Source organism: Saccostrea cucullata, unplaced genomic scaffold (genome assembly GCF_032062105.1).
Source record: "Saccostrea cucullata isolate Sc308-1 unplaced genomic scaffold, CSIRO_AGI_Scuc_v1 ctg5976, whole genome shotgun sequence".
Taxonomy (NCBI): domain Eukaryota; kingdom Metazoa; phylum Mollusca; class Bivalvia; order Ostreida; family Ostreidae; genus Saccostrea; species Saccostrea cuccullata.
Genome location: NW_026929216.1, coordinates 1 through 25,544, shown reverse-complemented (window position 1 = coordinate 25,544; position 25,544 = coordinate 1). Strand labels below are relative to the sequence as shown.

Sequence of the window (25,544 nt, the reverse complement as noted above, 5' to 3'; positions counted from 1 at the left end):
GGCAACGACCTTTATTTTTCGTCGTCGGCACTTCCGGTCGCAAACGGAAGTGAATTCAAAAAGTCCCATTTTTCAACTTTTTTGTTTTCAATATTTTTCTTTAGGATTTACAGGGTTTATAGTGTGTCTTATGAGAATTCTAAATATGTGTTCAGTATCTTGATGCGTGCATAGATTGAAACGATATGACCGAACCAAACTTTGTCCCACTGTCGGGGGTTCGAATCCCGCTGTGGGCGTTGCAAATATTTTTTTTTGTTTTTGTCTTTTTTCTTTTGCAAATTACTTTTCTCTCTTTTATTACATGTATGGAAGATTTTGCCGAATTTTAAAAGCTATATTTTGAGATATTTTGTGAAATAATTATAATAATTATGATCTGTGTTGAGAGACTACATTAAATGAGCGTAAACGAAAAAAATACATTCTGAAATCTATTTCTTGTGATGACACAGCATAGAACTCTAAAGAAAAGTGGGTCGGAAGACCTGCTTGTTGCTCTAGCAACAAGAACGCATCTAGTTAAGGTCTTCCGTCTTCACGGAAGACCTTCTAGTGATTCTACTGTTTCTTATTATTATTCTTATTTTTTTCCCCAAAATTTTGTGCAGGCGATTTCTCGAAAACTATTCGGTGGTTTTCAATGAAACTTTTAGGAATTATGCGTCATTATATGAACTTTGTTCATCAGAAGGAAAATTTGCAATACTCCCCTTCGGTTCCAAGTTATTGACAGTTTTCTGATTTTAAAATGGATTTTTGTCCCCCCTTTTTTACGAAAATGGTCTAAGATATTAACTGGAGACTTGTTAGAGAAGATAGATGATGACTTTTACATATGTGAAATCACCTTTTCGTGTGTCGTCAGTACTTCCGGTCGCTAGCGGAAGCGAATTTAAAAAGTCCGTATTTTCTAACTTTTTTGTTTTTTAATATTTTTCATTTATTTTTGGAATATTAAAAGAAACCATTCTTATAATGCTTACTATATAATTTGTTTGAACATTGATAAATCCAAACTCTAGATATTAACATTTAAAAATTTGAAGCGGGTCCAATATGGCGGCTGCCTATGTCAACTCCGACATTTCGCAATAGGGGTTTTCAGAGGCAGCCAAGCGTTTGCTTGAACGAAAGTAAATAAGGATAAATGAAATGTAAAGGAATACGGGGATCGTCACGATGTAGTTGCGTTGCAATTCTGTGTCAAACTAAGTTTGAATCCATGGTCGTCTCAAACGTCTTCTATAATTGATTTTGGCTGGTTCTCAAAGTAGAAAAAGAAAAGACTAAATGTGCAAATGAAATACATACCTACTATCATTTGTTTTGCGGAAAAAAACAGATCTTAAATCATAGTTACAAATAATAGTTTAAGAAACAATAAAGATGTATATAGTAAGTATTAAACGTATCCACTGTTTTCCTCATGCACACTTGAGTCACATTAAACTAATAGGAAAGATAAACATAAGAAAACCATTTTTTAGAAGAATTGAGTTCATATTAATATTCTTGTCTCAAAGAATTGATTTAAGTTATTGAACATAAATGGTATCTGATTCCATGGCCGTCTTAGGGCGACACATGTTTTTCGGCGAAACATTTCGATCAACCTTTTCATGAAAGTTTAACTAATAGGGATAGTTCAGTATGGGGATAAACAGAAAATTTTTAAAAGTAAAAAATTATAGCAGTTTCGCTGATATAGTATCACTTATCTATTTATGCATAGAATTTGTAAATGTGTTAAAAACAATTTCTTTACCTTGCAATTTTAGCTATAAGAACGTTCTTTTTTATTTCCATTGAAGCTATAACACCTATTTAATGGGACATTCCAGAGAAATGGCGCGAAGATTTACTTGTGGCATTTGGCGCAAAATTATATTATTAATAGTGACCGCTTTTCATTATTCTTAGACAGATGTACTGTTTCAGAAGTATATAAAAAGAGATTTAGAGCTGTGGTCCGAATAGCGTAATAGTAAGCGCTTTGGATTTTCATGCTGGCGACCCGGGTTCAATCCCCTTTGTTTCCATGAAAGTTTTATCACTTTTTCAGCTCGATTTTGCGGGGGTTTTTTCAGAATCGGACGGAAGACCTCTCGTTGCTTGCAACGAGTTTCTTTTCTAGTTATTATTATTATTCTTATTTTTTCCCCCAAAATTTTGTGCAGGCGATTTCTCGAAAACTAATCGGTGGTTTTCTATGAAACTTTCAGGAATTATGCGTCATTATATGAACTTTGTTCATCAGAAGGAAAATTTGGAATACTCACCTTCGGTTCCAAGTTATGGACAGTTTTCTGATTTTAAAATGGATTTTTGTCCCCCCTTTTTTACGAAAATGGTGTAAGATATTAACTGGAGACTTCTTAAAGATAATAGATGATGACTTTTAGATATGTGAAATCACCTTTTCGTGTGTCGTCAGTACTTCCGGTCGCTAGCGGAAGCGAATTTAAAAAGTGCGTATTTTCTAACTTTTTTGTTTTTCAATATTTTTCATTTATTTTTGGAATGTTAATAGAAACCATTCTTATAATGCTAACGATATAATTTGTTTGAACATTCATTAATCCTAACTCTAGATATTAACATTTAAAAATCTGAAGCGGGTCCAATATGGCGGCTGCCTATGTCAACTCCGACATTTCGCAATAGGGGTTTTCAGAGGCAGCCAAGCGTTTGATTGAACGAAAGTAAATAAGGATAAATGAAATGTAAAGGAATACGGGGATTATCACGACGTTGTTACGTTGCAATTCTGTCTCAAACTAAGTTTAAATCGATGGTCGTCTCAAACGTCTTCTATAATTGGTTTCGGCTGGTTCTCAAAGAAGAAAAAGAAAAGAATAAATGTGCAAATGAAATACATACCTACTATCATTTGTTTTGCGAAAAAAAAATAGATCTTAAATCATAGTTACAAATAATAGTTTGAAGAAACAATATCGATGTATATAGTAAGTATTAAACGTTATCTCTTGTTTTACTCATGCACACTTGAGTCATATTAAACTAATAGGAAAGACAAACATAGTAAAACCACTTTTTAGCAGAACTGAGTTTATATTAATATTCTTGTCTCAAAGAATAGATTTAAGTTATTGAACATAAATGGTATCTGATTCTTTGGCCGTCTTCAGGCGACAGATGTTTTTCGGCGAAACATTTCAACCTTTTTATGAAAGTTTAATAAATAATAGGGATAGTTCAGTATGGGGATAAACAGAAAATTTTTAAAAGTAAAAAAATTATAGCAGTTTTGCTGATTTAGTGTAACTAATCTATCTATGCATAGAATTTGTAAATGTGTTAAAAACAATTTCTTTACCTTGAAATTTTAGCTATAAGAAAGTTCTTTTTTTATTTCCATTGAAGCTATAACACCTATTTAATTGGACATTCCAAAGAAAAGGCGCGAAGATTTACTAGTGGCGTTTGGCGCAAAAATATTAATAGTAACTGCCTTTCATTATTTAGAAATATATGAAAGTAGATTTAGAGCTGTGGTCCCAATAGCGTAATAGTAAGCGCTTTGGATTTTCATGCTGTCGACCCAGGTTCAATCCCCTTTGTTTCCATGAAAGTTTGATCACTTTTTCAGCTCGATTTTGCGGGGTATTTTTTCAGAATCAGACGGAAGACCTCTCGTTGCTCGCAACGAGTTTCTTTTCTAGTTATTGATACTGTCTTACGTTGAATTAAAGTAATTTTGGAATCAATTTCATGTATAGTCTGCAGACTGGCATCTGCACGTGAATAATGCAAACGAAAGAGCACAAACTATACAAGATACCCACACGTCATACATAACACAGCTTATGCAATGCACATTTTGTTTACTACAAAACTCCTCGGGTGTTTTGGTTCGGTGGTGAAAACAAGAAACCCATCTGAACTATAAGCCAAGATTTCGGAGGAACCGTTTTCTTTGGCTAATCGCAGATTCACTCTTACATGACCCCAAATATGATGTTGTTAGATGTTTGAGAAGCAGTAGCGGATTCGGAACATCTAATTTTAATTAGATTGCATCCATCTGTGACATCAGTTTGGAATGTTATTGGTTTTACTATTAAGTAAAGTATTACAAAAACAGAATGCCTGTTATTTTTTCTCTGATAACATTGGACAAAGATATGCATACTTAAATATCATCATTTCATGCACTTTTTTCGGTACATATTAGATGAAAGCATGCTAACCGCTTTTCAGTACTTTCAGTACTTTGATTATAGGATACAGTTATAATAATTTTGGACTCACATGTAACAGTACATAATAATTCAAAGTTATAATACAATATTATACAACAATGCTGTTTTGATATATACAAACATCTGACAATAAGGTAGAGATATTACACAGATAGAAATTATATCAATATGTGGGTTAACCTGATAAATATTCGTTACGTAATATTACTATTAGGAAAAATTGGATATACTGTAGAAGTATATTTTTCCGCGTGGTATTAATTTACGTTATGTACGCGGTCAAAAATTTTCCGCGGAAATTTGTCAAAGCGTACTTAATTTAAATGTAAGGCATATAGTGACAGTCTGAGAAATCCGCGTAATTTTCTACTCGATTATCAGGCAGAAATGAAGATTCCACGGAATTATGACCACGTGGAAAAAAGTACGTCTACAGTATTTCCCTAAACCAGCCAAAGTAGATATGCGGTTTGTACTTAATATTTGGATTAATTTTAATTCACTTGGCGATTTGTAATAATATTCATTTATATATTTCTTTATTAGATTTAGATATATAGGACATTGGAGAAGGAAATGAAGCTCATCTTCTATTTGATGACTATCACAAACATCGCATATTCTATCATCTCTGCTCTTGTCTGGCACCTTCCGCATTCTATGTTAAGATAGTGCGACGAAATTCAAGTATGATGCGGGAAATATACCTTTTTAAATTACTTTGAAAATGTTTTGTTAAATAGGGTTGCATTTTACAGAAATCAGATTAGACAATGTGCTTATGTAAAAAACATTTTGTCGAATTATCCATAAATGCATTGCACTCTTGGAGGTGTATATCTAGGATTCTGTTTTTATATATATGTATGCAAGAAATGAGCAAAGTTTAATACTTGTTGATTCATCCAAAATTCTCCCAGACCCCACCTAAATAATTCAAGTTTTACGTCAAGTCTAACACTAATTACCCACTCTCTCACTCCAGTCTCATACATGTTACGCACTCTCTCCAGTCATTACTTAATCTCTCCATCACTCCAGTCTCACACTCATTACCCACTCTCTCACTCCAGTCTCACACTCATTACTCAATCACTGAAGTCTCACACTCATTACGCACTCTCTCCAGTCATTACCTACTCTCTACATCACTCCAGTCTCACACCCATTACCCACTCTCTACATCACTCCAGTCTCACACTCATTACCCACTCTCTCACTCCAGTCTCACACTCATTACTCAATCACTGAAGTCTCACACTCATTACGCACTCTCTCCAGTCATTACCCAAGCTCTACATCACACCAGTCTCACACTCATTACCCACTCTCTCACTCCAGTCTCACACTCATTACTCACTCACTGAAGTCTCACACTCATTACGCACTCTCTCCAGTCTAACACTCATTACCCACTCTCTCTCCCTTACTCCAGTCTCACACTCAATACTTTCACTCCAGTCTCACACTCGTTACCCACACTCTCACTCAAGTCACTCAACTCTCACACTTATTACGCACTCTCTCCAGTCTCACACTCAGTACCCACTCTCTCTCTCTCTCACTCCAGTCTCACACATAATACTTACTCTCTCACTCCAGTCTCACACTCATTACCCACTCTCTCACTCCAGTCTCAAACATAGTACGCACTCTCTCCAGTCTTACACTCATTACCCACACTCTCACTCACTCCGGTCTCACATTCATTACCCACTCTCTCTCACTCAAGTCTCAAACTCATTACCCATTCCCTCACTTACTCCAGTCTCACACTCAATACTTACTCTCTCAATCCAGACTCACACTCATTACCCACTCTCTGACTCCAGTCTCACACTCATTACGTACTCTCTCACTCCAGTCTCACACTCATTACCCACTCACTCCAGTCTCACACTCATTATGCACTCTCTCCAGTCAAACACTCATTACCCACTCTTTCTCTCACACTCAAGTCTCACACTCAATACTTACTCTCTCACTCCAGTCACACACTCGTTATCCACTCTCTCACTCAAGTCTCACACCCATTACCCACTCTCTCCATCACTCCAGTCTCACACTCATTACCCATTCTCTCAATCCAGTCTCACATTCATTACTCACTCACTAAAGTCTCACACTCATTACGCACTCTCTCCAGTCTCACACTCAGTACCCACTCTCTCTCTCACTCCAGTCTCACACATAATACTTACTCTCTCACTCCAGTCACACACTCGTTATCCACTCTCTCACTAAAGTCTCACACCCATTACCCACTCTCTCCATCACTCTAGTCTCACACTCATTACCCACTCTCTCACTCCAGTCTTACATTCATTACTCACTCACTGAAGTCTCACACTCATTACGCACTCTCTCCAGTCTCACACTCATTACCCACTCATTACCCACTCTCTCACTCCAGTCTCAAACACATTACGCATTCTCTAAATCTTACATCATTACCCACACTCTCACTCACTCCGGTCTCACACTCATTACCCACTCTCTCAATCACTCCAGTCTAACACTCATTACACACCCTCTCACTAACTCCAGTCTCATACTCATTACTCACTCTCTCTCTCGCCCCAGTTTCATACTCATTACCCTCACTCTCCATTATCACACTCAATTTGCACTCTCTCCAGTCTAACACTCATTATACACTCACTCACTCCAGTCTTTCACTCATTACCCACTCTCTCCATGTTCACTCTCAATACCCACTCACTCTAGTCTCACACTCATTAATCACTCTCTCACTCACTCCAGTCTCACACTCATTACCCACTCTCCCACTTACTCCATGTTCACTCTCATTGCCAACTCACTCCTGTCTCAAACTCAGTACACCCTGTCTCCATCACTTCTGTCTCACACTCATTAATCACTCTCTCATTCACTCCAATCTCACACTCTTGGCTCTCTCTCTCAATAACTCCAATCTCATAATCATTACCGGACAACAATAATGTTTGGTTTCTTTAAGGTAAAAAAAAAACCACACATGAAAACTTTGGATATCATGTATTTCAATTACAGAAATCAATATTTTTTACAAAAAGCAATGTTTGGATTCGAACACAATCTTCTGTTATTAGCAGTCTCTTAGATTCACATTTTCTTAACCTGAATTTATCTAAGTCCGAAAAACTTTAGAACACGGGTTCTGATGCTTTTTCTTGTCTTGGTTGGAGATGACTTCTGAAAAAGAAAAAGAACAAAAATGTGTAATCACAAAAAATATATGAAATTTTTAAAGAAAATTCAGTCACGTAAGAAGATATGTTTAAAACAGATTATCATATTTGTACCGATGTCAATCTAAAAAATACCTTTTCTGAACATGTTCCATGAGTATGGTCATCCAACGATGACGAATTTGGCAAGCTTGAAGATGGGTTAGGAGTATACTTAGCTAGATTTGGCTCATTACACTGAAAAAAAAGAGAACACTAGAATTAAGCAATATTATCGGTAATATCCTGTTGGAAAAAATTTGAACTAAAATAATATTTGTGGTATGTGTATATCTCCAAAGGAAAAAAATGAAATAAAATTTGTTTACCTTTGGGTTCTCCTTGAAAGATTCTATTTTGAAAAGAAAGAGTTTTCTGGGAACAAATGTTTCCTCCTCATTCTCCTCAGTAGCTTCAAGTTGTCTCTCTTTGGTGGAACTCTTTAATAAAAAAGGTGAAAGTGTTGGAAGAAAGGCAAACAATGTACAAAAGACAATTCAAGAGTCAATTTTAAAACTATTCATACAACTTACTTTTGATTTTTCTTGCATTTTTTGCTGGAATTGGCCGTGGTGTATCTTCATTGCAGAGGCTGTCTCCTATAAAAAGATCAAAACGATTCTCATAAACCAGACAGATAGAAGTAAAAATTCAAAATCATGGATATCTAAAAGAATAAAAACCAAACTTACCCTTGAACTTTGCTGAAGTTGGTTTTGCAGTTGTTTCTTTGCCATATTAATCACATTGTTGACAAACTCCTAAAAAAATACAAAACTCATTAACAACACTGAATCATTTTTATTCGTAAGGATATATTTTATGGATGACTGGATATTTTCTACATGTTTGGGACATTTATCTCAATATGAAGAATACCACTTTACCTCAAGTCCAAAATTATGAATGGTTGAAATTTCGCACACATAACAGAAGCATATGAACGATATTGAAGAAAAATTAAAATCTATGTTTATATTTCTTACCCTTACAATATCCTTTCGTACTTTTTCATTTGCAGCAATAATGATGTTTCTCACGAATTCCTGGAAAAAGTAAAAGAAGCTGTCAGATATAAAACTGCATATTATTTTAATGAGCTTCTTAAATTTGATTTGAATTCAACATTGAATCTTTCAAAGCAAACTTCACATGTATAATAAAACAGTAAAACACGCTTATTTCGGTATTTATAAGCGTAATTCATTACAAATGTACTATGAGTTTTATACAATATATCTTATAGTCAAGGGGCATGAAAACTACTTCTCTAAATGCGTCAATTCATTATAAGAGTGTTTGATATAAGCCCGTTTTACTGTACTGCTAACAATGTGTGTAAAATAACCTCAACCCATACCTTAATGACTCGATCTTTCTTTCTTTCCTCCACTCTCTGGGGAAAAAAGTAAAATGAGGTATTATGTAAATATTAAAGGCAAAAATATGTTAACATTCATGCACAACTTAAATGTGCATACATGTATCAAGTCAGAAATAATTAATTATAAAGTTATAGAATGTACCTACCACAAGCTCTCTGTGCACTGCGTCCATTATTTCTACTTTTCTGTGTATATCTGCTTGAATGTTGGTCCTATAATTGGTCCTTTTCGCTACCTTTTCCTGTTTTAATAAAAAAAAATGTATATAAGGATTCAGTGGTATTTTGTTTGAAGTATGTTTATATTTGTTGAACTTTAATAATTATTTTAAAATTATTTTAAATTATTCATATGCAGCTGATAATTTTAATTTGTAGACAATTCATCAGTAGGTTATTGATGGGATATCAATCAAGGTGATAAATTGCATTAAGTTGAACATCAAATCGTTCTGACAATTTTGGATTTGTCAATAAACAGGGTTTATTTAGCACTTCGATCTTCGGGAAAAAGTCTGAATCATTTACATGTATATACTACATGAATAACAATTAGAAATTCTTTTTACTCACCATGTATTCCTGCAGGACTTTTCTTTCAATATCTCGTGCAGTTTTCCTTCTTTGAACTTCGGTCTGAAAATATACAAAAATAAAATAAATAGTACTAAATATAGAAAAATAAAAGATACGTATTTTTGCCAGTATCAACAGAAACTTACCATACTGATAATTTAATGGTATTTTTGGCAAGTACATGTACTTTTTACCTTTAGTTCTCCATGAACACTCTTCATGAGTTCCCTTTTTCTAATCATCTCTGTCTGTAATTTTCCATCTCCCTTAATTTTCTGGCTATAGTGTCCTGGGATATGTATAGAAAGACTACATTTAAAACAACTTGATCAAAATTCACCGTTCATTAAATAAACGTTATAAAGTGAGTATACTTCCTACCCTAAGTTCTCCATGTACTGTCTCCATTTCTTCTTTCTTCCTCATCATGGCGGACCGTATTTTTAGCCTCTCGTTTGTCTTTCTGGTAATGGTGTCCTAGGATAAGTATAGAATTATTCATTTCATTTATTTCACCTGAAAAAGTTAACAAGCAAAAAAAAAAAAAAAAAGAAAAGTTGCTCAAAATCGAAAATCTTATTTCGTGGGGTGGGGTGGGGTAGGGGTAGGAGCCATTTTTTTTATTTCAACTTATTTCAGTACCAAATTTTGGGACTTACAATATTACATTTTCCTTATATCAAAACAAGATGGAGGGGGGGGGGGGACCAGCCTTTTGATGAACATTTCCTGTAGTATAAGTAATGTTGGGGCAAAAAGAGGGGGGGTTTAACCACCCCCACCCCCTATTTCTAAGTGCCTGCATATTGATCTAGAGGGGGAATTGGGTTGTAGTCCATAATATCTCACTGCATCCTTTCATTATTTTAATTAAATTGGCTGAGATATTAAACTTGTATGTCAAATTATGCTATCATTCCAGTTCAACTTACAATCAATTCTTGGTGAACCTTCCTCATCAGAGCTTTCATGATCTTCCTTCTTTCTATTTCTTCTAACGCCATTGTCTTAAAATAATTACATACAAAATCAGCCAGGGATTCTGGGATTCTTGATAAATATGAACAGTACGTATCAATTTAATTATATTTCATAAAAAACATACATTATGAATTACAGTTAAGACTACATAATGGAAAGGAATCATCGTTAATACATAAATCTGCTACATATGTACCTCTAATCTCTCTTGTTTTTCCACTTCCTCAGACCAACTGTAATTAAACTTTAATATTTCCAATTTGCTTTTCTAAAAAAAATAATGAATGGCATAAGATAAATTATAAACACAAAATACCAATATATACCCTCTTGTGTGTATTCAGAAAGGAAAAGAATCGAAATACAGTGAACAAAAAAGTCCAGCAATTTAAGTCTATAATACTGTTTCCGTATGAAACATAAATATATGTTTACCCCTTTGTCACTGAAATCCAGTATCTCATTGTAATTTACAGTTTCTTCTCTTTTTCTTTCTTCTAACTCCATTGCCTTAAACAAATAATTCAATACAAAATTAGACAAGGATTCTGGGGAATTGGATGAATTCGAACAATTTAATTATTTTTAATTTCATAACAACATTATGTATCACAATGTTACAGAAAAGGTCACATAATGGTAAGGAATTATCACTAAAAATAATAAAAATATTACATATGTACCTCCAATTTCTCCTGCTTCTCCATCTCCTCGGCCCAACTATATCCAAACTTCAAAATCTCTAACTTACTCTCCTAAATTAAGACAATTAATGACATTAGACTATTAAACATAAACACCAATAACTCTCTTTAGGTATTCAGAAAAAATGATAGAGTGAACAAACGTTCAAGTAATTAAAGTCTATCTATTACCTACATACAATCAGTATTAATTTTATCAATTATAAACTTATCCTTACCCCTTTGTCACTAAAATCCAATACTTCGCTGTAGTCCATCATTTTGTTTCAAAATTCTATAAAAGAAATTGTAAAATAGTGTTCGCTGAGTTTTTATAACTATAACTTAGAATTAACTTTGTGAAATTTACCAAATTAAGTAAATATGACATATTTGCAAATTCACATACTGACCCGCTTTTTGCTTAGTTCCTTTGTTTATGGTGATGATTGTGACGTAATCTAAACGTCAGATATCTGTGACGTCACAATCACAAAGCGCAGACAACTCCCAGGCAGAATTGTCGTTCGTTATTATCTCAAACACCTCTGAAAAGGGCATTTGACATAAAGTTAAAAGCATGATATCCAAATATGATATTAAAATTAACAAATAGTTTTAAATTCTTTTCATTTTATATCAACCTTATAGACAAATAATTAAATGGCATGTGTGTTTAAAATTACAACTAGATGCTGTCACGAGACAGTAATACCCGCACTAAGGTGTATGTCTTTTAAAAATACATACTCCAATGAAAAAGTCAAAATAATTGAATAATTTACACAGTTCATGTATTCGTCAAATCGACCTTTGAGACTAGAACTTATATGTATTCCATATACTTAATTCATTACCAGTCTGAAAAAATAGAATTAATTTTATAAATGATGTAAATTAGATTTTTATAAATTTTTTTTACCCTTATTGGAACTTTTTAAATTTATTTTCTAAACAACAAATAATATTATTTTAGTAGTTGTAAATCGTTTTCTGCAAACAGTTTTCAGTATTTCTTCTGGAAAAAACCTTGAAAAATCCAACTCAATCAATTTTACCAAACACCCCCCCCCTTCCACCCCCACCCTCACACACACTTTTTGAAATAGGTCTAGATAGCAAAGTTATGTGAAAACATCGTTGGCTTTGCTAATTTAAAATTTGTTTTTGTACTATACATGTTTACACTTTTTTGAAAATTTCTACATCACATCGGGTTTGCGTCATCCATAATCATATTTGTATATAGCACCACTCGGCACACATTGGCTGATTCTTTCTTCATCTGAAGAAGGCGACGGAATCGGCCAAGGTTTACCGAATGAGATTGCTGATAGTGCAGTGTGGTATGCATATCATTTTGTGATTTAATTGGATTAATATATTTCATGAAGATGACGGGACCTATGACAGTTGGTAAGTACAAGTTCAAGAATATAGATTGGGGTAAAATAAACCGAAATGCAAATGGTTAGGTTAAAGTTCAAAAAGGGTATTAGATCATGCGGCTTGCCACAGTAGATGAATTTCACATAAGTTATCTCCCGTTATTGACATATATTTTAAAAGTTACATGCGCAGATCCAGATTTAAAAAATCGGGGGGGATCCACACCCCAGTCAAAAAATTCCAGCCCAGAATTCCCTGAGAAGCAAAGGAAACACACAAAAAACATATAAACAATATAAAAACAATGATCGTGGGGTCCATGTTTTCGGGGGGGGGGGGGGGGGGGGGGGCTGCAGTAGATAGCCCAGTTTAAATAACTCTGCAAATTCAAGGTGAGGATGGGTTGTGGTCCGATCTCCCTAGCCACGCCCTCTCCCTGAAATGACAAATGATCTTGTGACTCCAAATTAGTAGTTAATTTTTCCATTGGACTATACATATTTTGTTTTTTGTGTTATATGTCTCTCTGTTTGCTTGTTTGTCTGAAGAAACTTTAACCTTGCCCATAAGTTTTAAGTGGGTTGGGCTATACACATGGCCTCCACATTTCATAGGTAAATTACTTGTGACAAGACCTTTTTAGGCTTTTATTTGGGTACCACCAATTTTGATCTCTTGACCTTGACCTTGGAGTTTGGCCCACTGTTACAAGAAAAATAGTTAACTTTAATCTTGGCCTAAGTTGAACAGCTGGGGCTAGAGATTTCATGCTTAACATGTGTATTTATTGTGAACTTTCAACAGGTATAGATATTTTTACTTGATAAGAAAGTACCAGGGATTTCTTATTGTACATGTGTATTCCTTGTTACAAGACTTTCCTTTTGATACCAACAATTTTGACCTTTTAACCTTGACCTTGGAGCTTGATTTACAATTGAGAAACTTCAATCTTCGCCATAAGATGCTATACGGGGACATCAGTGTTTCACAAACACATCTTGACTTCATTATTTTTAATTGGTGGTGTCTCCATGAGTGAAAAAGTCCAGAGAGAGATGTTTTCACATCAAAGTAACAAATTACTATTAAAAGTTATACATGTACATGTTTTTTATTCAACATATATATCTCTGGTCATATCTTTATTTCTCCCTTGAATCAGAAATGATGATATAAATATTTTAATAATAATTCTCATAAGAGTTGAAAAGGTTACGCATCTTAAAATTGACTAAGCTCTGTGGTTGAATTAGCTATACCAGTTTAGCTTTATTTAGCCGCTCAAAGCACCTTAATTAACAACAATGTATTTTCAATCATACTGTTTATTTAAATGTGCAGTTTTTTCAACATGAATACATGTTAATAGTTAAACGTTTTCAGCTTCTCAGAAAACTGCATTTTTGCGAAAGGTAGGGGACATTTAATCTCATTTGTCTATCAGCCTGTCCATCTGTCACAATAGATTTAATCTTGCAGCTCACCATGGTCATATCTTTTGAATGAGAAGAGTTAGGACTTTCATATTAAACATTGTGTATCAGTACTTACCAATGACAATATTTTCACATGACCTTGACCTTGAAGTTTGACCTACTAGTATTTTCCAAAAAAATTGTTTTGAATTGATCATTTGAAAGAGAAAAGATTGGGCATTCATAATAAACATGCATGTATATATTACCTGTGTTAAAACCTTTCCAAATGTATCATGACTTTTGATTCTGTGTCCTTGAAGTTTCACCTATTTTTCAAAAAATGTTTAATTTCCTTATAACTTTTAATTGTGAAGAGATACATCTTTCACATTTGACATGTACATTATCTGTAACTAGATTTTTTGCAGTATGCTATGATTTTTTACCCTTTGACCTTGATGTTTTACCCAATTTAATAATATTTAACTCTCCCTAAAGATGATTAGGCTACTGTGTAAAATGTAACAGTAGTCTGAGGAAGAAAAGTATGACAGAGGGACGGACAGACATGATTACGGTAACAACAATATACATGATATAGCCGAACTTTCTTTTGAAAAGTGCCGGTATAATAATATTTCATCATTCATTCATTCTATCTCTTTATCTCCCTCTAACTCTCTATATCTCTGCAAAAACAAAACTGTATTTGAATTTTAAAAAATCATTACCAACTCTCACTCACTCCCTCCAACATTAACAACAAACTATCTCACTCAAATCTCACACTCCTTACCCACTTTCTCACTCACTTCAGGGTAACACTCACTTCCCACTCTCTGTAGTATCACTCTTATTACTCACTCTCTTCAATCCTGTCTCACACTCATTCAACTCTTTCAGTAACCCCAGTGTCATACTCAGTACCAACTCTCTCACTCCGGTATCACACTCATCACCCACTTTCACAGTCAAGTCTCACACTCATTACATACTCTCTCCATCACTCCAGGCTCACACTCATTACATACTCTCTCACTCATTCCAGTTTCACACTCATTACCCAATCTCTCTCACTCCAGTCTCACACTCATTACCCTCTTTCACATTCAAGTCTCACACTCATTACATACTCTCCCCATCACTCCAATCTCACACTTATTATCCATTCTCTCACTCGAGTCTTACACTCATTACCCACACTCTTCATCACTTCAGTCTCACACTCATAATCCACCCTCTCAATTACTCAAGTCTCACACTCAAAATCCATTTTCTCACTCACTCCAGTCTCACACTCATTACCCACTCTCTCACTCACTCCAGTCTCACATTCTTTATCCATTCTCTCACTCACTCCAGTCTCACACTCATTACCCACTCTCTCACTCACTCCAGTCTCACACTCATTACCCACTCTCTCACTCACTCCAGTCTCACACTCATTACCCACTCTCTCACTCACTCCAGTCTCACACTCATTACCCACTCTCTCACTCACTCCAGTCTCACACTCATTACACACTCTCTCACTCACTCCAGTCTCACACTCATTACACACTCTCTCCAGTCTCACATTCTTTATCCACTCTCTCCAGTCTCACATTCTTTATCCACTCTCTCACTGACTCCAGTCTCACACTAATTACTGGACAGCAATGTTTGGTTCTTTTAAGGTAAAAAAAAAACACACTGATGAAAACTTTCGATATCATGTATTTCAATTACAGAAATCAATTTTACAAAATGGATTCAAAACACAATATTCTATTATTAACAGTCTCTTCGATTCACTTTTTCTAAATTTCTGAATTTATCTTAGTCCGAAAAACTTTAAAACACGGGTTCTGATGCTTTTTCTTGTCTTGGTTGGAGACGACTTCTGAAGAAGAAAATGAACAAAAATTTGTATAAGCACAAAAAAGTATTTGAAAAGTCAATCAACTGAAAAGTTAGAAAAAACGTTTTAAACAGATTATAATATTTTTATGGATTTCAATCAAAAAGATACCTTTTCTGAACATGTTCCATGAGTATGGTCATCCGACGACGACGAATTTGGCAAGCTTGAAGAGGGGTTAGGAGTATACTTAGCTAGATTTGGCTCATTACACTGAAAAAAGAGAATACTAAAATTTAGCAATATTATTGGTAATATCCTTTAGGAAAAAAATTTAAATTAAAATAATATTAGTGGAATCTAAAGAATGTAAAAAATTAAATAAAATGTTGTTTACCTTTGGGTTCTCCTTGAAAGATTCTATGTTAAATAGAAAGAGTTTTCTGGGAACAAATGTTTCCTCCTCATTCTCCTCAGTAGCTTCAAGTTGTCTCTCTTTGGTGGAACTCTTTAATAAAAAAAAAAGTTGAAAGTGTAAGAAGAAAGGCCAACAATGTACAAAAGACAATTCAAGAGTTAATTTTAAAACTATTCATACAACTTACTTTTGATTTCTCTTGCATTTTTTGCTGGAATTGGCCGTGGTGTGTCTTCACTGCAGAGGTTGTCTCCTATAAAAAGAAAAAAAAATGTTTCTCATAAACCAGACAGATAGAAGTAAAAATTTAAAATCATTGATATCTTAAAGAATAAAAACCAAACTTACCCTTGAACTTTGCTGAAGTTGGTTTTGCAGCTGTTCCTTTACCATATTAATCACATTGTTGACAAACTCCTGAAAAAATTCAAAACTGATTAACAACATTGAATCATTTTTATTCGTAAGGATATATTTTATGGATGACTGGACATTTTCTTCATGTTTGGGACATTTATCTCAATATGAAGAATATCACTTTACCTCAAGTCCAAAATTATGAATGGTAGAAATTTCGCAAACATTACAGAAGCACATGAACGATATTGAAGAAAAATTAAAATCTATGTTTATATTTCTTACCCTTACAATATCCTTTCGTATTTTTTCATTTGCAGCAATAATGATGTTTCTCACGAATTCCTGGAAAAAGTAAAATAAGCTGTCAGATATAAAATTGAATACTATTTAAATGAGCTTCTTAAATTTGATTTGAATTAAACATTGAATCTTTCAAAGCAAACCTTCACATGTATAATAAAACAGTAAAACACGCTTATTTCGGTATAAGCGTAATTCATTACAAATATACAATTAGTTTTATACAATATATCTTATAGTCAAGGGGCATGAAAACTACTTCTCTAAATGCGTCAATTCATTATAAGAGTGTTTGATATAAGCCCGTTTTACTGTACTGCTAACAATGTGTGTAAAATAATCTCAACCCAAACCTTAATGACTCGATCTTTCTTTCTTTCCTCCACTCTCTGGGGAAAAAAGTAAAATGAGGTATTATGAAAATATTAAAGGCAAAAAATATATTAACACTCATGCACAACTTAAATGTGCATACATGTATCAAGTCAGAAATAATTAATTATAAAGTTATAGAATGTACCTACCACAAGCTCTCTGTGCACTGCGTCCATTATTTCTAATTTTCTGTGTATATCTGCTTGAATGTTGGTCCTATAATTGGTCCTTTTTGCTACCTTTTCCTGTTTTAATAAAAAAAAAATGTATATAAGGATTCAAGTGGTATTTTGTTTGAAAACATGTTTATTTGTTAAACTTTAATAATTATTAATTCAAATTATTCAGCTGATAATTTTAATTTATAGACAATTCATCAGTAGGTTATTGATGGGATATCAATCAAGGTGATAAATTGCATTAAGTTGAACATCGAATCGTTCTGACAATTTTGAATTTGTCAATAAACATGTTTTAGCACTTCGATCTTCGGGAAAAAGTCTGAATCATTTACATGTATATACTACATGAATAACAATTAGAAATTCTTTTTACTCACCATGTATTCCTGCAGGACTTTTCTTTCAATATCTCGTGCAGTTTTCCTTCTTTGAACTTCGGTCTGAAAATATACAAAATTTAAAAAAAAAATAGTACGAAATAAAGAAAAATAAAAGATACATATTTTTAGCGAACGGATTAGTTGACGCCAGTATCAACAGAAACTTATCATAACGATATTAATTTAATGGTATTATTGGCGAGTACTTCATACCTTAAGTTCCTCATGAACACTCTTCATGGGTTCCCTTTTTCTAATCATCTCTGTCTGTAATTTTTCCATCTCCCTTAATTTTCTAGTTATAGTGTCCTAGGATATATATAGAAAGACTACATTTAAGACAACTTGATCAAATTCACCGTTCATTAAAAAACGTTACAAAGTGAGTATACTACCTACCCTAAGTTCTCCATGTACTGTCTCCATTTCTTCTTTCTTCCTCATCATGGCGGACCATATTTTTAGCCTCTCATTTGTCTTTCTGGTAATGGTGTCCTAGGATAATTATAGAATTATTCATTTCATTTATTTCACCTTAAAAATTTAACAAGCAAAAAAAAAAAAAAAAAAAAAAAAGAAAAGTTGCTCAAAGTCGAAAATCCTATTTCGTGGGGTGGGGTGGGGGGTGGGGGGTAGGGGTAGGAGCCATCTTTTTTATTTCAACTTATTTCAGTACCAAATTTTGGGACTTAAAATATTACATTTTCTTTATATCAAAACAAGATGGAGGGGGGGGGGGGGCAACCAGCCTTTTGATGAACATTTCCTATAGTATAAGTAATGTTGGGGCAAAAAGAGGGGAGGGGTTAACCCCCCCTGTTTCTAAGTGCCTGCAGATTGATCTAGAAGGGGAATTGGGTCGTAGGCCATAATATCTCGCTACATCCTTTCATTATTTTAATTGAATTGGCTGAGACATTAAAATTACATGTAAAATTATGGTATCATTCCAATTCAACTTACAATCAGTTCTTGGTGAACCTTCCTCATCAGAGCTTTCACGATCATCTTTCTTTCTCTTTCTTCTAACGCCATTGTCTTAAAATTATAATTAAATAAAAAGTTAGCCAGGGATTCTGGATTTCTTGATAAATATGAACGGTACGTATTAATCTAATTATATTTCATAAAAAACATACAGTTAAGACTACATAATGGAAAGGAATTATCGTTAATACATAAATCAACTGTACATATGTACCTCTAATCTCTCTTGTCTTTCCACTTCCTCAGACCAACTGTAATTAAACTTTAATATTTCCAATTTGGTTTCCTAAAAAGAAAAAATGACGAATGGCATAAGATAAATTAAACACAAAATACCAATACCTTCTTGTGTGTATTGAGAAAGAAAAATAATCGGAATAAAGTGAACAAAAAAGTCCAGCAATTTAAGTCTATAATACTGTTTCCGTATGAAACATAAATATATGTTTACCCCTTTGTCACTGAAATCCAGTATCTCATTGTAATTTACAGTTTCTTCTCTTTTTCTTTCTTCTAACTCCATTGCCTTAAACAAATAATTAAATACAAAATTAAACAAGGATTCTAGGGAATTAGATGAATTCGAACAGTGCGTATCAATTTCATTATTTTTAATTTCATATAAACAACATTACGTATCACGATGTTACAGAAAAGATCACATAATGGTAAGGAATTATCACTAAAAATAATAAAAATATTACATACGTACCTCCAATCTCTCCTGCTTCTCCATCTCCTCGGCCCAACTATATCCAAACTTCAAAATCTCTAACTTACTCTCCTAAATTAAGACAATTAATGACATTAGACTATTAAACACAAACACCAATAACTCTCTTTAGGTATTCAGAAAAAATGATAGAGTGAACAAACGTTCAAGTAATTAAACTCTATCTATTACCTACATAAAATCAGTATTAATTTTATCAATTATAAACTTATCCTTACCCCTTTGTCACTAAAATCCAATACTTCGCTGTAGTCCATCATTTTGTCTCAAAATTCTATAAAAGAAATTGTAAAATAGTGTTCGCTGAGTTTTTATAACTATAACTTAGAATTAACTTTGTGAAATTTACCAAATTAAGTAAATATTGCATATTTGCAAATTCACATACTGACCCGCTTTTTGCTTAGTTCCTTTGTTTATGGTGATGATTGTGACGTCATCTAAACGTCAGATATCTGTGACGTCACAATCACAAAGCGCAGACAACTCCCAGGCAGAATTGTCGTTCGTTATTATCTCAAACACCTCTGAAAAGGGCATTTGACATAAAGTTAAAAGCATGATATCCAAATATGATATTAAAATTAACAAATAGTTTTAAATTCTTTTCATTTTATATCAACCTTATAGACAAATTAATTATTTGTCTATAAGCTTGATATAAAATGAAAAAATGGCATGTGTGTTTAAAATTACAACTAGATGCTGTCACGAGACAGCAATACCCGCACTAAGGTGTATGTCTTTTAAAAATACATACTCCAATGAAAAAGTCAAAATAATTGAATAATTTACACAGTTCATGTATTCGTCAAATTGACCTTTGAGACTAAAACTTATATGTATTCCATATACTTAATTCATTACCAGTCTGAAAAAATAGAATTAATTTTATAAATGATCTAAATTAGATTTTTATAAATTTTTTTTGCCCTTATTGGAACTTTTTAAATTTATTTTCTAAACAACAAATAATATTACATGTATTTTAGTAGTTGTAAAGCGTTTTCTGCAAACAGTTTTCAGTATTTGTTCAGGAAAAAACCTTGAAAAATCCAACTCAATCAATTTTACCAAACACCCCCCCTCCACCCCCACCCTCACACACACTTTTTGAAATAGGTCTAGATAGCAAAGTTATGTGAAAACATCGTTGGCTTTGCTAATTTAAAATTTGTTCTTGTACTATACATGTTTACACTTTTTTGAAAATTTCTACATCACATCGGGTTTGCGTCATCCATAATCATATTTGTAGATAGCACCACTCGGCACACATTGGCTGATTCTTTCTTCATCTGAAGAAGGCGACGGAATCGGCCAAGGGTTACCGAATGAGATTGCTGATAGTGCAGTGTGGTTTGCATATCATTTTGTGATTTAATTGGATTAATATATTTCATGAAGATGACGGGACCTATGACAGTTGGTAAGTACAAGTTCAAGAATATAGATTGGGGTAAAATAAACCGAAATGCAAATGGTTAGGTTAAAGTTCAAAAAGGGTATTAGATCATGCCACAGTAGACGAATTTCACATAAATTATCTCCCGTTGTTGACATATATTTTAAAAGTTACCTGCGCAGATCCATATTTTAAAAAAAAAAAAGGGGGGGTGTCCACACCCCAGTCAAAAGATTCGAGCCCAGAATTCCCTGAGAAGCAAAGGAAACACACAAAAAACAAATAAACAAAATAAAAACAATGATCGTGGGGTCCATGTTTTCGGGGGGGGGGGGGGGGGGGGGGGGGGGGGGGGGGGCTGCAGTAGATAGCCCAGTTTAAATAACTCTGCAAATTCAAGGTGAGGATGGGTTGTGGTCCGATCTCCCTAGCCACGCCCTCTCCCTGGAATGACAAATGATCTTGTGACTCCAAATTAGTAGTTAATTTTTCCATTGGACTATACATATTTTGTTTCTTGTGTAATATGTCTCTCTGTTTGTTTGTTTGTCTGAAGAAACTTTAACCTTGTCCGTAAGTTTTAAGTGGGTTGGGCTATACACATGGCCTCCACATTTCATAGGTAAATTACTTGTGACAAGACCTTTTTAGGCTTTTATTTGGGTACCACCAATTTTGATCTCTTGACCTTGACCTTGGAGTTTGGCCCACTGTTACAAGAAAAATAGTTAACTTTAATCTTGGCCTAAGTTGAACAGCTGGGGCTAGAGATTTCATGCTTAACATGTGTATTTATTGTGAACTTTCAACAGGTATAAATATTTTTACTTGATAAGAAAGTACCAGGGATTTCTTATTTTACATGTGTATTCCTTGTTACAAGACTTTCCTTTTGATACCAACAATTTTGACCTTTTAACCTTGACCTTGGAGCTTGATTTACAATTGGGAAACTTCAATCTTCGCCATAAGATGCTATACGGGGACATCAGTGTTTCACAAACACATCTTGACTTCATTATTTTTAATTGGTGGTGTCTCCATGAGTGAAAAAGTCCAGAGAGAGATGTTTTCACATCAAAGTAACAAATTACTATTAAAAGTTATACATGTACATGTTTTTTTATTCAACATATATATCTCTGGTCATATCTTTAGTTCTCCCTTGAATCAGAAATGATGATATAAATATTTTAATAATAATTCTCATAAGAGTTGAAAAGGTTACGCATCTTAAAATTGACCAAGCTCTGTGGTTGAATTAGCTATACCAGTTTAGCTTTATTTAGCCGCTCAAAGCACCTTAATTAACAACAATGTATTTTCAATCATACTGTTTATTTAAATGTGCAGTTTTTTCAACATGAATACATGTTAATTGTTAAACGTTTTCAGCTTCTCAAAAAACTGCATTTTTGCGAAAGGTAGGGGACATTAAATCTCATTTGTCTATCAGCCTGTCCATCTGTCACAATAGATTTATTCTTGCAGCTCACCATGGTCATATCTTTTGAATGAGAAGAGTTAGGACTTTCATATTAAACATTGTGTATTAGTACTTACCAATGACAATATTTTCACATGACCTTGACCTTGAAGTTTGACCTACTAGTATTTTCTATAAAAAAATTAATTGTTTTAAATTGATCATTTGAAAGAGAAAAGATTGGGCATTCATAATAAACATGCATGTATATATTACCTGTGATAAGACCTTTCCAAATGTATCATGACTTTTGACTCTGTGTCCTTGAAGTTTGATCTATTTTTCAAAAATATTTTATTTCCTTATAACTTTTAATTGAGAAGAGATCTTTCACATTTGACATGTACATTATCTGTAACAAGTTTTTTTTCCAGCATGCTATGATTTTTTACCCTTTCTCCTTGATGTTTTACCTAATTTAATAAAATTTAACTCTACCTAAAGATGATTAGGCTACTGTGTAAAATGTAACAGTAGTTTGAGGAAGAAAAGTGTGACAGAGGGATGGACGGACATGAGTAACAACAATATACCCAAACTTTCTTTTGAAAAGTGCCGGTAGAATAATATTACACCATTCATTCATTTCTCTTATGAATCTCTTTATCTCCCTCTAACTCTCTATCTCTCTGAAAAAACAAATTTGTATTTAAATTTTAAAAAATCATCACCAACTCTCACCCACTGCATCCAACATTAACAACAAACTATCTCACTCAATCCTCACACTCATTACCCACTTTCTCAGTCACTCCAGCGTAACACTCACTTCCCACTCTCTGTAGTATCACACTTATTACTCACTCTCTAAATCAATCCTGTCTCACACTCATTACCCACTTTTTCAGTAACCCCAGTGTCATATTCAGTACCCACTTTCTCACTCCAGTCTCAAACTCAGTACCCACTCTCTCACTCAAGTCTCAGACTAAGAACACACTCTCACAATCCAATCTCACACTCATTATCCACTCTCAATCACTTCAGTCTCACACTCATTACCCACTTTTTCACTCACTCCAGTCTCACACTCATTACCCACTCTCACTCATTCCAGTCTCACACTCATTACCCACTCTCTCACTCTCTCCGGTCTCACACTCATTACCCACTCTCTCACTCACTTCATTCTCATACTCATCACCCACTCTTTCACTCACTTCAGTCTCACACTCATTATTCACTCACTTACTCCAGCAGCACTCTCATTACCCACTCTCTCTCTCAGTCCAGTCTCACACTCATTATTCACTCACTTACTCCAGCAGCACTCTCATTACCCACTCTCTCTCTCTCAGTCCAGTCTCACACTCATTATTCACTCACTTACTCCAGTAGCACTCTCATTACCCACTCTCTCTCTCTCAGTCCAGTCTCACACCAATTACCCAATCTCTCAGTCCAGTCTCATACTCATACCCACTCTCTTACGCCAGTCTCACACTAATTACCCACTCTCTCACTCAAGTCTCACACTCATTACCCAAATTCTTACTCCAGTCTCACTGTCATTTCCCACTCTCTCACTCAAGTCACACATTCATTACCAATTCTCTCAATCCAGTCTCACACACATTACACACTCTCTCACTTCAGTCTCAAACTCATTACCCACTTTCTCAGTCAAGTCTCACACTCATTACCCACTCTTTCTTTCCAATTGCACAACCATTACATACTCTCTCCATCACTGCAGTCTCACACTAATTACCCACTCTCTCTCTCTCAATTCTCACACTCATTACCCACTCTCTCACTCCAATTGCACACTCATTACATACTCTCACCATCACTCCAGTCTCACAGTCATTACCAACTCTCTCACTCCAGTCTCACACTTATCACCCACTTTCCCGGTCAAGTTTCACACTCATTACCCACTCTCTAACTCAGATTGCACACTCATTACATACTCTCTCCATCACTACAGTCTCACACTCATTACCAAATCTCTCTCTCAAAGGTCTCACACTCATAACCCACTCTCTCACTCCAGTTGCACACTCATTACATACTCTCTCCATCACTCTAGTCTCAAACTCATTAACCAATCTCTCTTACTCCAATCTCACACTCATTACCCACTCTCTCACTCATTCCAGTCTCACACTCATTATCCACTCTCTCAATCACTCCCGTCTCACACTCATAATCCGCTCTCTCATTAACTCAAGTCTCACAGTCATAATCGACTCTCTCACTCAATCAAGTCATACACCTATTATCCACTCTCTCACTCAATTCTCACACTCATTATCCACTCTCTCACTCAAGTCTGACACTCATTATCCACTCTTTCACTCTCCCAAGTCACACACTAATTACCCACTCCCTCATTCTCTGAAGTCTCGCACTCATTTCCCACTTTTTCAATTACTACAGTCTCACACTCATTATCCACGCTCTAACTCACTCCAGTCTCACATTAGGCTACGGTGTAAAATGTAACAGTAGTTGAAGGAAGAAAAGTGTGACAGAGGAACGGACGGACATGAGTAACAACAATATACCCAAACTTTCTTTTGAAAAGTGCCGGTAGAATAATATTTCACCATTCATTCATTTCTCTTTATGAATCTCTTTATCTCCCTCTAACTCTCTATCTCTCTGCAAAAACATCTGTATTTGAATTTCAAAAAATCAATACCAACTCTCACTCACTCCATCCAACATAAACAGCAAACTATCTCACTCAAATCTCACACTCATTACCCACTTTCTCAGTCACTCCAGGGTAACACTTCCCACTCTCTGTAGTATCACACTTATTACTCACTCTCTCAATCAATCCTGTCTCACACTAATTACCAACTCTTTCAGAAACCCCAGTGTCACACTCATTTACCACTCTCTCACTCCAGTCTCACACTCATTACCCACTCTCTCACTCCAGTCTCAAACACATTACGCACTCTCTCAAGTCTCACACTCATTACCCACCATCTCACTCACTCCAGTCTCACACTCATTACCCACTTTCTCTCCCCAGTCTCACACTCATTACCCACTCTCTCCCTTCAGTTCCTCATTCATTACATACTCTCTCAATCACTCCAGTCTTACACTCATTAGCCATTCTCTCACTCCAGTCTCACACTCATTACCCATTCTCTCCATCACTCCAGTCTCACACTCATTACCCACTCTCTCCATCACTCTAGTCTCACACTCATAATCCGTTTTCTCAC

General features: G+C 34.6%; 2 protein-coding genes and 2 long non-coding RNA genes across 4 annotated transcripts; all 4 read right to left on the bottom strand.

The window, feature by feature from the left end:
• Window positions 1–7,293: 7,293 nt before the first annotated feature.
• Window positions 7,294–9,639, bottom strand: LOC134280113 (uncharacterized). The gene is made up of 10 exons (XM_062762538.1): window positions 9,611–9,639; window positions 9,414–9,476; window positions 8,987–9,082; window positions 8,817–8,852; window positions 8,443–8,502; window positions 8,149–8,217; window positions 7,990–8,055; window positions 7,786–7,896; window positions 7,553–7,654; window positions 7,294–7,421 (listed from the first exon to the last, which is right to left on the bottom strand). Exons 1-10 carry the CDS (start codon window positions 9,635–9,637, stop codon window positions 7,353–7,355), a joined length of 699 nt encoding a protein of 232 aa, XP_062618522.1. The 5' UTR covers window positions 9,638–9,639; the 3' UTR covers window positions 7,294–7,352.
• Window positions 9,640–9,673: 34 nt separating this feature from the next.
• Window positions 9,674–10,895, bottom strand: LOC134280114 (uncharacterized). The gene is made up of 5 exons (XR_009994842.1): window positions 10,833–10,895; window positions 10,594–10,665; window positions 10,349–10,423; window positions 9,798–9,893; window positions 9,674–9,705 (listed from the first exon to the last, which is right to left on the bottom strand). It is a non-coding gene; the product is annotated as an uncharacterized LOC134280114 (long non-coding RNA).
• Window positions 10,896–11,089: 194 nt separating this feature from the next.
• On the bottom strand, window positions 11,090–11,534 carry LOC134280109 (uncharacterized). The gene is made up of 3 exons (XR_009994841.1): window positions 11,494–11,534; window positions 11,320–11,375; window positions 11,090–11,152 (listed from the first exon to the last, which is right to left on the bottom strand). It is a non-coding gene; the product is annotated as an uncharacterized LOC134280109 (long non-coding RNA).
• A 4,052-nt stretch (window positions 11,535–15,586) lies between these two features.
• Window positions 15,587–19,740, bottom strand: LOC134280110 (trichohyalin-like). The gene is made up of 16 exons (XM_062762537.1): window positions 19,684–19,740; window positions 19,445–19,516; window positions 19,184–19,258; window positions 18,947–19,018; window positions 18,709–18,783; window positions 18,145–18,240; window positions 17,959–18,054; window positions 17,743–17,805; window positions 17,333–17,428; window positions 17,162–17,197; window positions 16,791–16,850; window positions 16,497–16,565; window positions 16,336–16,401; window positions 16,128–16,238; window positions 15,902–16,003; window positions 15,587–15,772 (listed from the first exon to the last, which is right to left on the bottom strand). The coding sequence occupies exons 1-16, from the start codon at window positions 19,723–19,725 to the stop codon at window positions 15,704–15,706; spliced, it is 1,200 nt and encodes a 399-aa protein (XP_062618521.1). The 5' UTR covers window positions 19,726–19,740; the 3' UTR covers window positions 15,587–15,703.
• Between the last annotated feature and the right edge of the window lie 5,804 nt (window positions 19,741–25,544).

What these genes read in the sequence shown, in the direction of transcription:
- LOC134280113 (XM_062762538.1), bottom strand. Translation starts at nt 9,637, where the DNA reads ATGAAGAGTGTTCATGGAGAACTAAAG. An exon ending in GTGTTCATGGAGAACTAAAG is followed by an intron (nt 9,477 to 9,610) that starts GTAAAAAGTACA and finishes GTATATTTTCAG; the next exon opens with ACCGAAGTTCAAAGAAGGAA. An exon ending in CTTTCAAGGAGAACCCAAAG is followed by an intron (nt 7,655 to 7,785) that starts GTAAACAAATTT and finishes CTTTTTTTTCAG; the next exon opens with TGTAATGAGCCAAATCTAGC.
- LOC134280110 (XM_062762537.1), bottom strand. Translation starts at nt 19,725, where the DNA reads ATGATGGACTACAGCGAAGTATTGGATTTTAGTGACAAAGGG. An exon ending in CAGTGCACAGAGAGCTTGTG is followed by an intron (nt 17,198 to 17,332) that starts GTAGGTACATTC and finishes TTTTTTCCCCAG; the next exon opens with AGAGTGGAGGAAAGAAAGAA. An exon ending in CTTTCAAGGAGAACCCAAAG is followed by an intron (nt 16,004 to 16,127) that starts GTAAACAACATT and finishes CTCTTTTTTCAG; the next exon opens with TGTAATGAGCCAAATCTAGC.